Source organism: Nematolebias whitei, chromosome 14, assembly GCF_014905685.2.
Source record: "Nematolebias whitei isolate Nwh7 chromosome 14, NemWhi1, whole genome shotgun sequence".
NCBI lineage: Eukaryota > Metazoa > Chordata > Actinopteri > Cyprinodontiformes > Rivulidae > Nematolebias > Nematolebias whitei.
In genome coordinates this window covers 33,422,599-33,435,852 of record NC_056511.1, presented here as the reverse complement: position 1 = coordinate 33,435,852, position 13,254 = coordinate 33,422,599, and the positions used below count along the sequence as shown (strand labels likewise).

General features: G+C 40.1%; 2 protein-coding genes across 2 annotated transcripts in view; one reads left to right on the top strand and one right to left on the bottom strand.

Annotated features, from left to right (window-relative positions):
• npm1a (nucleophosmin 1a) overlaps positions 1-3,859 on the top strand; it is a 9,519-nt gene extending 5,660 nt beyond the window's left edge. The window contains exons 10-11 of the mRNA XM_037687481.1: positions 2,428-2,502; positions 3,078-3,859. Coding sequence (XP_037543409.1) covers positions 2,428-2,502; positions 3,078-3,128 — 126 coding nt within the window. The 3' untranslated portion in view covers positions 3,129-3,859. The remainder of the gene's footprint in view (positions 1-2,427; positions 2,503-3,077) is intronic.
• Positions 3,860-9,308: 5,449 nt separating this feature from the next.
• On the bottom strand, positions 9,309-12,285 carry LOC119420105 (claudin-7-A; the record flags this gene model as incomplete). Its single annotated transcript, XM_037687480.1, is given in 4 exon segments — positions 9,309-9,987; positions 10,075-10,159; positions 10,251-10,415; positions 11,819-12,285. Coding segments are annotated over 4 exon segments (630 nt in total). The 5' UTR covers positions 12,042-12,285.
• Positions 12,286-13,254: the final 969 nt, after the last annotated feature.

Genomic DNA, 13,254 nt, shown 5'->3' with positions numbered 1-13,254 from the left:
ACCGGCTAACCGCAGTAATGCCGTGTCTGATGTAAAATCAGAGTTGTTAGATTTACTTGGGGTTTTTTTTTTTTTGTTGAAAACTGTGAGCAAGTGTTGTTAAAGTCCTTCCTTTGAGAGCTAAGTAGCGAAGCTACAAGCTAACTACGGCCGGCTTGCCATACTCTTATTCGGACGCATGCGCAAAACGCTGTTCCGTCAGAAGTTGTTGTTTTTTTTTGGGGGGGGGGGGGGGGTTGGAAAGTTTTTTGGTCAGCTTTAAAGGGTGCATTTGTGCTAAAAAAAAAAGAAAAGGTTAAACCTGCTCTCTGATCTGTGAAAAGAACGCTGTGTTGTGTGATTTTACTGCGAGACCCTCTAGTCAAAGCCACAGAGGAAACTGGTCGCCATTTTGTGTCAGCTCTCCTTAAAGCGGAAGGAGACGCCCACTAGAGGGTTGAAGGATGAAGTGTTTCATTGTAAAACGCTGCTCTGTTGCTGTTCATTTCTTAAGCGAGAAGACTGGAAACTGTTAAGCGTTAACAACATATTATTTTGTTTAAAACATATGGCTAAAACTAGATTTGATATATTTTGCTCTGTTTTGCACTACAAGAAAGAAGCCCAATACTTAAGAAAATTCCACTACTAGGTCCAGAGTTTTAAAATAATTAACAAATCGAGATTATTTTATAGTATAGCAGTTTTCAAAATGAATTATGGCAACAACAAAAAAAACACCCTATGCTTCTTTTTCATTCCTATTGCAAGTTTTATACCAAAAACATATCGTGATCTATATCGTTATCGCCACCCATCACAATATATATCATGAATTTTATGCCATATCGCACAGCCCTACTCCAGTTTTTTAGCCACGGGCATCCACTGTTGAGAATCTGCCCAGTCTGCTCCGCTGTGTGCAGCTTTCTTCAAGTACAAGGATCAGCCAGCAGATGGAGTTCACAGAATATAGTTTGCTTTCAACACACACTCAGACTGCAAGATCGTTTCGAGTCTTCATGAAGCTTCGCTGTCTGACTCGTGGTTACAACCGTTATACCTATAAACATAATCACTGTTCAGAACAGTGCCAAACACCTACTTTACTGAAATTATTTTAAAATTATTTACTGGTAAAACTCAGTCTTATCTATGTCATGTGACCGAAAGTCAAAAAAGTACTGGCAGAATGCAGTAAATATTCATTCAATTAGTACCATTTGACTTTTATTGGTAAACACTTTTATTAACAACTGCTGTTTTTGAATGTACTTTCTAAATAAATTTGATGTGATTTCTGCTCAGCAAAGAGTCGTATGAGCAGGACGGGGGAAGAGCCCCTCCCTCCCCGACGTCTCAGTTCTGTTTAATGTCCCTGTTTAAGCTGGTATTTAAACACACATCTACAGTACACAGAAAGTTTTTTTTTTTACTTTTATTTAAATATATCTTGACTGACTGCTTTAAAAATAAATCTTGACAACTTCACCATTGTGCTGTCATGACGGAAGGGGAAGGGGGAAAGACTCCTTTCTGTTTCTCCACTTTGTGTTCAGATGTGACTTTAAAATGAGATCCTGTATTTAAATCATATTTACTGACACAGGAAGATGTCACACAAAAATATATATTTTTTTATTAAAACATGTACCAGACTTGACTGCTTGTGCTTCTCCAATCCTGACCATCGACACATGTGGATGCAGCTTACATGCAACTCTTTTTTCCTCCTCGACAGCCGATCGATCGCTTTTAACATGAAAGCTGCATTATAAGAAATTTTCTGTGCGTTTTCCATTATCGCTGAACACATTAACAGGCCTGTGCATGAAGCACGAAATCCGGTAACAAACACTGGAACTGGCTGAATAAATTCACATCTATCTCGAGGGGGATGGTCCTCCAGTCCAGAGTACCTCGCTGGTCATTCAGGTTAGACATCTGGTCACATGATGACAGAGTGGGTGGAGTTATGGTTGGATATTTGAAACCATGAGAGAGTCGTCGTACGTGCGGCACTTTTCCGGGTCTCCGGACCGCGCCGAGTCGGGATCTGTGCTCGAAATCCCCGTAGCTCAAAATAATTTTTTTCTGATTTTTGATGTTTCTCATGGCGAACCTTTGCTCTGAGAAACGTCGTATTACCTGAGGGCAGTCTCTTTGTGTCACAAATGTCTGCCCCTTTGGGTGCTGGGAGCCATGAGCGCCCAGCTTTGTCAAAGGAAAACGTTAGTCAGTGGCAGGAAGTCTTTCAAAAATAACATAAATTTTAAAAATTATGAAAAACATTAATAAGACACTCCCGCATATAAACCCCAGGGTACAAAGTGTAAGACAAAAGTAGCGGCTTATACAACGGCAATTACGGTACTTCTTTTGAAATGTTTTGGCACGCAAAACAAAAAGACAGAAATCTAATTTGCTGTTTGTGTTTTGCCTTTATAGGGTGTCTCATTACCCAAAGTTCAGTCCAAGTTTGAGAACTTCTTGAAACACAGTCAGAAGATCTCAGATCCCAAGGTGAGTGAAGAACAACTGTCATGGGAACAATTAAAACACAGGATGGTGGATTTCTGTTGATTACGTTTAAAATTGGAGTACCAGTGTGAAGAATTTCAGGCAATTAGTTGATTCGACCACAAGTGTCTGTGGGGGGGGGGGGGGGGGGAAAAAAAATTTGTGAAAAAAACCGGGGCTACTCAAAAAAACGGGTCAGGGGGTCACAGTTTCTGAAAGCCAGCAGCTCGGGGGCGGGGGGTGTCCGGCCATCCTGAGATTTAAATCATTATAGAAATGAAACACAGTTTAAAATGATGTTACCTTTTTTTATTATTTTGTTGCATTGAATCATAAATGCAATAAACAGAACCCAGAACACCCCCCACTTTTTTTTTTTTTTTTTTTTTTTTTTAATCAAGTGGGCTGCCAGTTGAGTAGCCCTGCAATAAACTATTTTAGGGAAAAACTACAGTCAAGACTAAAGAGATCAACACAACAGATTTGGGATTCTTTATTATTTTGACAGCCCTTCAGTTTGTCCTGTGTGTGGGAGCACCTCAATAATAATTTCTTTTTTTTTTTTTTTTTTCCTCCAGTTCTTCGCAGAGCTGTGGAAGTGGCGAGAGAGTATGGCAGAGGACAAATAACTGACTGTAGTTTTAACATTTTATGACTTGTCACCATAGCATCTCTGACATTTTTGGAAACGTGACTGTTTCTCACCCTTTCACTGAATCAACCTTGTGGATGAGCTGGTGGTGGATTGAAACGGTGCAGTGGCACACGTTCGTTCACCTCCACCACCTGCTCATTTAGACATTTGTTTATTAAAAAGCTTAAACCTGATGAAAACCTACAGCAATGTACGAAATGCTTCTTTTTTTTTTTTTTTTTTACCGTCCAGATTGTCTTTATTTTTTAGAAGCTAAATAAACCTTTCAATGAAACACCTAGAACGTTTCGGCTCCAGTTGACATGAGTTTGTTTTGTGTCGTCACGTCCGGCAGGACAAAGGTTGTGTGCCTTCGAAGGCGTTGCTTCAGGGAGTTTGCAAATAACATGATTCTTTTAGAGTCCAGTGTGAGCTCAAGTAGAGAGAAGGTTGAACTGATGTGCTTATTTGACTGGTTTAAGATTCAAATGTGAACAAGTGCCTGTTGAGAGAGAGCGTTGCATATTATCAGACGTGTTAATTTTTAGGATTTTAATAACTCTGTAGGTTTGAAGGCTCAGCCTGAACCGATTCAACTCAGATGATGTGGATCTGTGAGCTGTTCTGTTTCCCTGCAAACTGAAGGACAAATGTACCGTTTTCAGGATATCTATTTTGCTTTCCCTTTTTTATTTGCAACAATTTGTTATTAAAACCTGAACTGTTTCTGTTGTCTTTATTAAAGTTTGTTCAGCACTGGATATTATTTGAAACTGGATCCATGAAATCAAAAAACGTTGAATACAAAAACTAAACTTTATTTGTAACAAAAGATGTTTTGCTCCTCATCTGAGGAGCTTTCTCAATTCAAAGAGCAGTGAGTGAGGGGTTCAGGTTATAAGGCTGAGTGAGATAAGAAACATACATATGTTGTGTTGGGGGAGTGGTGGCGCAGAGGTTAGCGAGGTGGGCTTGTGATCCGAAGATCGCCGGTTCACGCCCCGGCCCCGACAACATCAAAATTGTGGGTGGGGTAGGTGAAACACCCACACTTGCCCCCACCCTCATTCGCCCCACTCTGGGCCCATGAGCAAGGCCCTTAACCCCCACCATGTGCTCCCTAAACAGGTCTCTCTTGAAAATGAGTTCTCGTGGCTCAATGAGACTAACCTGTATAAATAAAGGCTAAATGAAAAAAAAAAAATATATGCAGATTGACAATTCACACCTTAACAGTAGGGGTTTCTTAAGGTTTTTGTTACTCTAATTTTAGCAGATGAGGTCCTTCTGTTCCCATCAGATGTGAAAACTGGCTGGGAATCTGTTAAAGTTGCATTATAGGTTTTTGAAAGGATCCATGAAGTTCGTTATCTCATTTATTATTTTCACATCAAAGCTCATTTTCTAAAGTCAAGAAGTTACTGCCTTTAATTACAGTTTTATAATTTTGAAATACCTCGTATGACTTCGTAATAATTTGCTATGTTAAACAAAATTTTGTTTCGTGACGTTCAAGCATTCAGAATCAATCAGGTGTAGTCCTCAAATTTAATATGAAGCTTTGGAGAGATGATACAGAAAGTCCCAATGATTTGCTTTGAACCCATTTGAAGTAAGGTTGTTGGTTTTAAGGAATCCTGATTGTACCCCTCCCCCCAGCCTTTCAAGGATTCCCAAGGGAAAAAGACAATGTCTGCCATAACATTAAAAAGTCTCAAACAAAAATATGAACCATGACCTCTACACTGGGCAACACGGTGACAACTGGTAGAGCTGCTGCCTCTCGGTGAGCAGGTCCCCAGTTCAAATCTTGATCCGGGGGCCTTTCTGGGTGGAGTTTGCATGTTCTCTCCGTGCATGCATGGGTTTTCTCCGGGTACTCCAGTTTCCTCCCACAGACCAAAAACATGCATGTTAGACTGAAAGGGAGAGTGAATGGTTGTTTGTCTCCATGTGTCACTGTGATGGACTGGACACCTGTCCAGGGTGTACCCCGCCCCTCGCACAGTGATTGCTGGACATGGGCACCGGCGACCCCCGTGACCCAAAATGGAAGAAGCAGGTAAAAGATAATGGATGGATGGACTGTATTACAGTCACTTCAAAAAGATTATATTGAAATGCAAACGTAATATTGACAATGACCTGAAGTAAAATGATTACAAGGTAATTTTTGGTATAAAATTGTATGAATTGTAGCATAACGTTGCATAGTGATATTTTTGCACTTCGCAGACTGACCTTTGATCATATAAGCCTTTCTGTGGGCGTGCATGAAGAGAACTGACATAATGTTTAACTTGTGGGCTGTTTGCATGGAAATTAAATGGATGGACCTTGAACAATTTCCAGTATCAGTCATTTTATAGGTTTTTGTATGGCAACTTAGGCACAATGTAACTGCTTTTAAGACTGAGCACAAAGCAAAATACATTGGAATTACTAAACACCACAAATTTAAAAGTATAAATGAGATTCACAGAAAAGATACAAAACTAAATTTGCTAAACCCCTCAACACCAAGTCTGCAGAGCGAGTTAAACTGATTACCAAAAGGTCCGGACAAATTATAGTAGCTACTGTTTCTGTGCTTGGATAACTTCCTGTGTAGAAAAAAAACCTAATGTATCCAGTACAGTTAATGTGAAGGGTTGGTGGGCTGGAATAAAAGGCATCTCGTCCTTGCTACCTGCTATGTGTGAAAAAGCCTTTAATCCATCCATACTGTACACAACTGCATCAATACAGAGCTTACATCTGATTGGTGTGTTTTATTTAAGTTATGACCTCTTAAATAAAACACACCAATCACATTATCCAGGTGTTTATGTGATTAAACAGTTGATTTATAGATAACACGATCAAAAGGTTGGTACTTTGAAACTGCTGGATTGCAATGATGTAATATCTCTGTCTAAAGTAGACATTTTTTTTGCAAAAAGTGGGAGACTTCCATTGTGTGCATAACAAAAAAGGTTAAACCATGCCATCAGGACAAGAAAAATTAAAAATAAGATCAATTCATTTCCTTTGAGAAAAAATGGCAGAAAGGCTAAATATTAGAAAAAGCTAAAGTTGCACCAATACCAAGAGTCATAGCACCCTTCTGCCGAAATAGCTGAACGTTTTGATGTACGGTTTGTTGAACTGGCACAAAAAAATTGTGGAACAAGAAAGAGTCCGAAAAATGTATGGAAGAACAATGGATCACAATAGTGTGAATGCTTCATAAGCGTTCACACTATTAAACTGTAATGCGCTGAATCTCCTGTTGTTTTCTTGTGGTTGAGCAACTGAGACTTTGTGTAAACCTGTTCTGTGATGCCCAACGCTTTCGATGATGAAACTAAAATGCACTATGCATTGTAAACTAAGTCACTATTTCTTCGAACAGTTATAAAATGATGTCACCTGTAAGCGTTAACAAGCCACGCTCTCACTTTAGGTATTGCTTTATATTACACAGAAAAAAGACTTGCAGTGTAAGGATTTAATTTGGTCCCAGGTTTACTTGACCCTTTCATTAGTGGGTAATTTACGATCAGGATGATAAAAGTCATAGAAAGCACAAATTTATGACCAGCTGTGGTTCAGTGGCACAGAAATAAATTCTCTAACATTTGGTTTTACCTTGACCCGATAAGATAAAACTCAGGGTTGTGTTGTGGGCAGAATAAATGTCGAGAGGCGAAGCCTTCCCAGAAATAAATTGCAGTGAAGAAGAAAATTACTTGCGTACCGCCAAACGGAGACAGATGTTTATTTTTAACATCTTGTAATCCGTTCATTGATTTTTATGTTACCATCTTTTTTTTAATAAAACCTTGTAGGGGAAGAAAAAAGTAATTTGGCTCTTTTGAGTTGTAGTGAAAGTAAACAGTGGATGGATGATTCTGTCATTTATAGGCAAATATATATCCAGAGGGAAAGAAAATAAGAAGCCATGAGGTGTGTTTGGGTGAGACGGCACTAAAGAAGTTTTATATTTACACCAATAACACTCACACCTCTTCTTACATGTTTATTATGCTATCCTTAATAGGACAGTTTACTTTTGTAACCTAACCTACACAAGGTGAGATCAGTGAACAAGGTCAGGATGATTCTGGCAGATCCTGATCACCACTCCATGGTGAGTTCAGGTTCTTTCCATCTGGATGCAGGTATCTGCTGCCCAGATGTAGAACGACCAGACTAAAAACTAGTTCATCCCTGTAGAGATCAGGCTTCTCAATGAACAGTGATTTTTTCTTGTACTGTTATTTTAATGTCTAGTCTAGTACAGATGTTTTGTGTGCTACTGACTGTGAAACAAACTGCCCCTTGAGGGTAACAAATAGTATGGAACTTGAACTATAGTATAAACACTTAAGTTATCAGGACCAGTAGTTCTTATGGGGAACAAAGTCCAGTCCTAACATGGTAGAACCTCATTTTTGGGTCAGTAAGGTTCTGTAGGGCTATGCCAGCTGTTCTGCTGCACATCCTCACAATCCCCAAGAGTTGGTTCCTGTTTTTGCATGTTAACAATCCAAACCAACAGATGAAGGTAAAAGTTGAGACTCATTACTTTTTTTTTCTTCTTCTTTCGGCTGCTCCCTGCGTTAGGGGTCGCCACAGCGAACTAAGTCACACGAAGACTTGGCAGTTATTTTTAATGCCGGATGCCCTTCCTGACACGACCACAGAGTTACCACAGCCCTCTGTGTGGAGCAGAGAGCTGCTATCTAGGACACCCGGAGGAGCAGATGGTGCGGGCTAAGGGCCTTGCTCAAGGAGCCAGAATGGGACAAATGCGGGTGGGGGCAGATGTGGGTGCTTCACCTACCCCACCCACATTTTTGATGCTGTCGGTACCGGGTGTCGGTGTTGGAAGAGTTACCTGGACTGAGCACAGAAAAGACTGGACTGTTGCTCAAAGGTCCAAAGTACTCTTTTCAAATGAAATAACATTTTGTGCATTTCATTAAAAAAAAAAAAAAAAACGTTTCAGTCTGGAAGATGATTGGGGTCAGAATTCTGCTTGAGGTGCAGCATGAAGTTCCCACAGTGATCGTTTGAGGAAACATGCCACAATGTTACATGCAGCTGTTCGTCTGCTTGATTTTATCATCAGGACAGCCATCTACGATACTTTAGAGCACTTCATGATGCCCTTTGCCAACGAGCTTAATAGAATATTTTATTCTCCAGCAAGGCTTAACCTCTGCCCACACTGCCAAAATTACCAACACCTGTTTTAATGACCATCGTACCACTGATCCTGATTAGCCTGATCTGGAAGAGAATTCCTGGGGTTTTGTCAAGACGAATGTGTCCGACACCAGACAAGCTAAAAGGTCATCAAAGAACCAGGGACTTCCAGAACATTTCACCACAATAATGCAGGAATGTACACAAATGGAGCTCTGACCAGTTACTGGCCACATATACAGCACAGTACAGTTTACATTCAAGTAGGCCAACGTCTTTATTGGTGCTACAACACTAAAATAAATTTAGTTGAACTGGATTTTGGAAATTTTAGATATCAAGTTACCAGAATAAAATGTTTAAGATCAGTGTGTGATTAAAAGTTTCACACTACACACTTTGTTAGTAATGGAAAATATATTTGTATGCAGAAACATTTCTAAATGAAAAGTTAATTTAAAATGTTAAATAGCATACAGTATGCGACGCATGTTATTGTTCAGATAGCGCAGCTGTGGCTGAGTGGTTAGAGCAGTCGTCCGCCAATGGAAGTGTTGGGGGTTCGAATCCACCAGCAGTCACATGCCGAAGTGTCCATGGGCAAGACACTGAACCCTTTATAGCCTCCGATGTGTGTCCCATCGGTGTATGAATGTGATAAAGCTCTGATTTAGTCTCTTTAGAATGATTTGTTCAATTAACTTTGTAGAGATCTAGTAGAGTGCTGAATGAATGGGGAAATGAGGCACAGATTGTGTGAAGTGCTTTGAGTTTCTTGATTAGATAGAAAGGCGCTGTACAAGTACAGTCCATTTACCATTTAAACTTTAACATGATCTTTACTGGCAATTAACTGGTGCTTTCAAATAAAGTCCAGCAAAAGTCAGGTTTTCAAATTTTATTTACATCACAATTAAAAAAAATAATAAAATGAAAGCACAGGCCAAGCCCATTCACAAACAATAGCCTTTAGAGACTGACAAAAAAAAAAAAAAAACTCATTTTTCAAGACTCAGCAAGAACATTGGCAATCTGTTACAGGTGTGCATTTTGCTTACATCTAAAGTATCAAAAACTGCAGTGGTACTGATTGACTTCCATTATTCATGAAACGAATAGTCAGAAAACTTACCATTTTCTGTACATGAATAACTACTGCACTGTACCATGTGGCATGTCGTGAGCAACTTCTACACAACGCTGTACAAAAATTAGATCTGCTATATATTAACTTAGTGCTTTACAGTTGTCAATGTGCCAAGTAGTGGATTGTATGCATAAAGCACAGACAACTCCAAACATGGCTGGATGAGTAAGCTCTGGAGTAAACAGACAGCATTTAAAAACTTGAACGTTTAGATTTTACAGCAACATCTTGGGGGCGTTTTATAATAGACTATATACATACTTTAAAAATGATATTTGTGGATACATCAGCATTTCTTTGTTTAACTAGTGAGTATATCACAATATTCCTTCAAACGACATTTGATTCTTGTCCTGCTCAAACGAATTCTTTGGCGCTGCTTGGGGGTCTGTTTGAGATGGGATACTTTGGTGCAGGTTTGCTTTTCGGACAGGATGCCGACAGCATAGCACCTCCCACCAGGGTCAGGAATGCTCCGGCCCAGGCAATGAACATGGCAGCACCAAACTCGTATCTTCAGGAAGCGGGGAGGGAAATCAGTTAAAAAAGAACTTTTAAAGTTACATCTACATTTTGCCTCTGCACATTCTCAGGAACTCACCTTGTATTGACGGGTGTGAAGGGATCGTAGAAGGCTGTGATGATGTCGTGAGCATACCAAGAGCAGGCAATAATGGCACACAAAGCTGCAGAGCAAATTACAAACCCCGAGTCATTTCCCTCCGCTTGCACCGACTACATTTGTAGAAACGATTAAGACATTCGAAGGCTACGTACCTCCAATAAGAATGATGATACCACCAGTCAAGGCGATGCGGGCCTTGCGTGCTTTATCATCTCCTCCACAGTTGGTGCATTTCATTCCCATGGTGGCTACACCCATACCAGCCACAGAAGCAATGATGCTCACAATCATGAGGGCACGCGTTGCCTGTAGGGCGCCTAGTGAAGAGGACAAGACTGGGTTAATGTTTCTGTTATAATTACAGTAAATTATAGCAAACTTAAAAAAATAAATTAAAAAAAAGTGTTGCAAGAAGCAATTCTCTCAGTAACAGAAAAAAGGCTTTAAACACAGATGTTGGAAGTTTAGAAGCCATAACCAAAAACTCCAGAACATTTGGATCAAGCAGAGCAAGGGCTCTTGTCTCCCTAAACAACGGCGCACCACAAACTGGTTCCAAGCGGAAGGAACGTTGGCGGGGGAGGGCGCGCGTGCAGGTGTCTGAAAACAGGTCTGACCAGGTTTCAGGTTTCGTTAAGGAGGCACTCCCAGACGCAGCCCGCTTCTACACAATTTGGCATTTTAGATTCAAACCACAGGCGTTAGCTAAATACACGGAGTCCAGCTGCCAAACATCAGTTTGGGTAGATCCTGTGTAAGGTGTAGTGGCAGGTTCTGAATATTTGCTACAAAGAGTTTAATGGTACATTCACAAACAGGAACATGCAAATTTCACCTGCTGCTCACAAACGTAGTTTATGGAAACCAGAGTCATGAACAGTGGAAACTTTCCTGTCCCAACTTCCTGTATCAAACCAGCTTCATCATACAAAACATGAAGCTAAAGAAGCTTAAATTGAACCAAGGCATTATGAAATTACTAGATCATAGCCCATGTTCTAAAATCGACTTTTGAACCTGTTAAATTGCATTTAGATAAATCTTTAGAGGGGGTTGAGTTTTGCACTCGTTGACTGTTAACACTTGACTCATCCAGGTGTTTAACCTTTAACTACACCCAGCTTGTAGAGAGAAAATGGAGACTTTCACACATGGAGGAAGCTGCTCAAGACGGTGAAAAAAGGGTAATTGTTGCCAAGGACACCCACTCCTGCATTTATCGAAAAATTCAAAGCATCCAGAACATTTCTTTCTAATATTGGTTTCCTCTACTCGTCACCAAGGACACTCATTCCTGCCTTCATCATAGAAAATGCCAAGAATTCGGAACATTTTCTCTTTCTAATAATGATACCAGTCACCGTTTTGTCCCTCAGAACTGGTAAGAGTGACCTACTGAAATGCAGTAGGTGGAAACCGGTTTGTCCAGCTGAGATCATGGTTGATACAAAAAAAAAAAAAAAATGGCGGAAAAGAAAAAAAGCTCAGATTGAACAGGTGCACGTGACCGTTACATTACCTGCACTAAGAAAAAATCTTTCTAAAATTAAGCAGCTTTTTTTTTTTTTTTTTTTTTAAGAAAAACATGCGTCGTTTGATTTGAAGGGACTTTTGAGACATTGTCCCACAACAGTAACCAATAACGTCAATTAACTCCAAATATTTTATCTTATTTCACTTCCCCCCGGCAAAAGTCGGGACTTGTTGTTTTTCCACTCACTGTTAAGCTGCAGGATGGAGTCGTACACCTTGCACTGCATCTGCCCCGTGCTCTGGAACGCGCACGACATCCACAGTCCCTCATACATGGACACCGCCGTGATAATGTTGGACCCCACGAAGGCAGACATCTTCCACTGGGGCAACATGGTCCCGACTATCAGTCCAATTACCCCCAGAAGGGCCAGCGCGAACCCCAAAATCTGCAGACCTGAGTTGGCCATTTTAGTTTCTCTTCTCCTTCCAACAAAAAAAAAAAAAAAAATCGACGTCCACCTGCTGAGAGTCTCCTTCTGCTTTTTAAAACTCCAAGTTTGTTTCGCTGTCGTAAAAATAGTCCTTGATAAGATTTAGGAGTACAGTATTTTTCTTTCTAAAAGGTAAAACTGATAAAAACGGTGAATACGAGACTTTAAAAAGTCCCTCGGTGCCGTCCTCACACACCTGTTCCTCTGCCGCGCCTTAACTACGGGAGGGGACCGCGGGAGCGAGCTTTTTTAGGTGGTTTCTGTGGCAGGTGGGCGGGGACGCGCACGCAGTTTCGTCTCATCAACGTAAGCGCGAACACCTGGAGTTTCGTGACGTAAGCGCTTCCTGAAACAGACCTGAGCGGCAAAACAGAAACAAAATGGCCAGTACAATTTATATTCATTCATATGTAATACGTTATCAAATTAGGTAGCTGCTCTTGAACATATGTATCAGTGGGGCAGAAAGTTTCCTTTTGGTTCATAATTAACTACATAGATTTTACAATTTCTATTATTTCCGTGGGGAAAAAATGGGACAAAATGTCCCATTGTGCCTCTGGTTTTAGTTTTCTGTGTTTGGACCAGTCATTTGTTCTGTTCCTGCTGACTGATACATCTTAGTCTCACAAATTAATGTTTTAGCTGAAAATCTCCACAGTTTGACACAGCAGTTTTAATATTCCCTGATGATAGAAATATTTTATATAGATTGTGACAATTGTAACAATTTAATACTCCTGCATTTGATAACATGGCATGAGATCCAGAGATTGTAGCAGGTGCATCAATGAGATGTTGAACTGGACTTCTTCTTGTCCTAAAAAGAGCCTGTTGGAGCTGCCTGTGGTTCTGCTGGCAGGATGGCATAATAAATGTAAAATAAAAATGTTATACCCTATAATCTGCAAGTAATAAAGAACTGAGAATGGATCAGATACACACAAAAGTAAAGTCCCTTTAAAATGGGTAAAACAGCTGGAAATCTTAAAAAGCATAAAAAAATGTAAGTAATTAACTTAAAATACTTATTGAGGTATACTTTTTTATGGTAAATTATGTTTCTTTTTTTCCTTATGGAATGCCTGGCCTGTATGGAAAGAACACATTCCATACTTCAACTTTAAGATTTATTCTTTATTTGTTTGTGTGTGTGTGTGTGTGTGTGTGTGTGTGTGTGTGTGTGTGT